The 2078-nt window shown below is 39.7% G+C and overlaps 1 protein-coding gene across 1 annotated transcript; it reads right to left on the reverse strand.

Annotated features, from left to right (window-relative positions):
- Positions 1-284: 284 nt before the first annotated feature.
- Positions 285-1523, reverse strand: LOC139888007 (uncharacterized). The gene is made up of 3 exons (XM_071871045.1): positions 1454-1523; positions 483-769; positions 285-398 (listed from the first exon to the last, which is right to left on the reverse strand). The coding sequence occupies exons 1-3, from the start codon at positions 1521-1523 to the stop codon at positions 285-287; spliced, it is 471 nt and encodes a 156-aa protein (XP_071727146.1).
- Positions 1524-2078: the final 555 nt, after the last annotated feature.

Genomic DNA, 2078 nt, shown 5'->3' on the forward strand with positions numbered 1-2078 from the left:
GCAAGTCTTTAACTCAAATTTGGTGGCACTTTTGAATGCATCCAGGCTTTAGTGGTACTTTTCAGCTTTTTAGTGGCGCCTTTATCGACGACATCTAAAACGTCGTTACTCACTAAAAATATGGGGTGTTACAACTCTCCCCCACTTGGACCCGATCGCGTCCCCGCGATCCACACAACATGTAGCGAAGGTAAATGCTCCATCACAAATTCCTCGGACTCCCAAGTGCACTCGGACCCCTTTCGGTGACGCTATTGCACCTTGTAAGTACGAATTCTCTTATTTCAAATCTCTTTAATCTTTTCATCAAGAATAGAAACCGGATCTTCCACATACTCTAGTTTGTTATTTAGAGTAATTTCGTTCAACGGTACCCACATTGAGTCATCCGCAAGATACTTGCGAAGATAGGAAACATGGAATGTGTTATGGATTCCCGCAAGCTCTTCTGGTAACTCTAAATGATAAGCAACTTCACCAACACGTGCCAACACTTTAAAAGGTCTAATAAACAGAGGAGCAAGTTTTCTCCGCTTTCGGAACCTAATTACACCCTTCCACTGCGACACCTTAAGCATCACCATATCACCTTCATTAAATTCAATCGGTCGCCTACGCTTATCCGCATACAACTTTTGTCGATCTTGTGCCACTTTAAGGCGAGCACGAATCACATCAATCTTTTGGTTCGTCTCAGGAACCACGTCGGTACCTCCAATATTCTTTTGACCCACCTCGCCCCAACAAATTGGGGTTCGACATCGTCGCCCTTAAAACATTTCATACGGTGGCATTCCAATACTAGCATGGTAGCTATTATTGTATGAGAACTCCAGCAATGGCAAATGCTCATCCCAACTTCCACCAAAGTTAATTACACACGCCCTAAGCATATCCTCCAAGGTTTGGATGGTCCTTTCGCTTTGACCGTCCATTTAAGGTTGAAAAGACGTGCTCAACTTCACTTGAGTACCCATTTCGGTATGAAACTTACCCCAAAATCGAGAAGTAAAACGCGTATCTCGATCCGAAACAATAGACACCGGTACCCCGTGTCTCCAAATCACCTCTTTAGTGGCACTTTGAATGCATCCAGGCTTTAGTGTCACTTTTTAGCTTTTTAGTGGCACTTTTATCGACGACATCTAAAATGTCGTTACTCACTTAAAATATGGGGTGTTACAGAAAGGGTGTGTGTCAAACACATGGAAAAATCTAATGGAGGGTCTTTTACCTTTAAGAACTTAATATGATGTCTTTTGGTGTCTTTTAACAATCACGGATCTATTCTGGGTAACCAAACTCAGCTACCATAGATCTTACAGCTTCAATGAGAGTTCTATTTCTTCTTTCTGCAACACCAATCTGTTGAGGTGTTCTCATAAAAAAAAAGTTATATAAAATTCTTTTGTCGGTACAAAATTCTTCAAGTGTAGAATTTTAGATCATGTACCATGATCACTTCTAAGTTGTTCCATCGGTTGTCCATTTAGTAGTTCCATCCTTTTGATAAAATTGACCATTTTATCAGAAGATTCATTCTTTTGCTTCAAAAGAATACCCAGGTATACCTAGATTACTCATTAACAATGACAAGTGTGAATCTCTTCCCACTACAACTAGCAATATTAACTGGACCAAAAAGATCTATATGAAGTAGGTGAAATGGTTTTTCAACAGATGATATCTACTTAGTCTTGAAAGACGCTCGGTGATGCTCCCCTTTTTCACAACCAGGACACAATCTGTCCTTAACAATAGACATTGTGGACAACCTAGATGCTAAACTTCCGCTAGAAAGTTTATGAATATTTTTGAAGTTGAGATGTGAAAGTATCTTGTGCCATAACCACTAAAGGTTGTCTGCTGACTGTGAGTAAAAACAAGTATCTGTTGTAGTAACAAGTGAATTCATGTCAAATTGATACATGCTCTAATGACGTTTTACAGTCAGCAATGGTTTCCAAGTCTCAGAAAAATGATTTCTGAAGAACGGAAAATAAGTAAACCTTGAGTGCTCCCTACACCATTAATCAAACATGAATTATATCAAAAACTAGCATGTCTCAACTCCCCAA

This window comes from Rutidosis leptorrhynchoides, chromosome 2 (genome assembly GCF_046630445.1).
Source record: "Rutidosis leptorrhynchoides isolate AG116_Rl617_1_P2 chromosome 2, CSIRO_AGI_Rlap_v1, whole genome shotgun sequence".
Classification (NCBI taxonomy): Eukaryota; Viridiplantae; Streptophyta; class Magnoliopsida; order Asterales; family Asteraceae; genus Rutidosis; species Rutidosis leptorrhynchoides.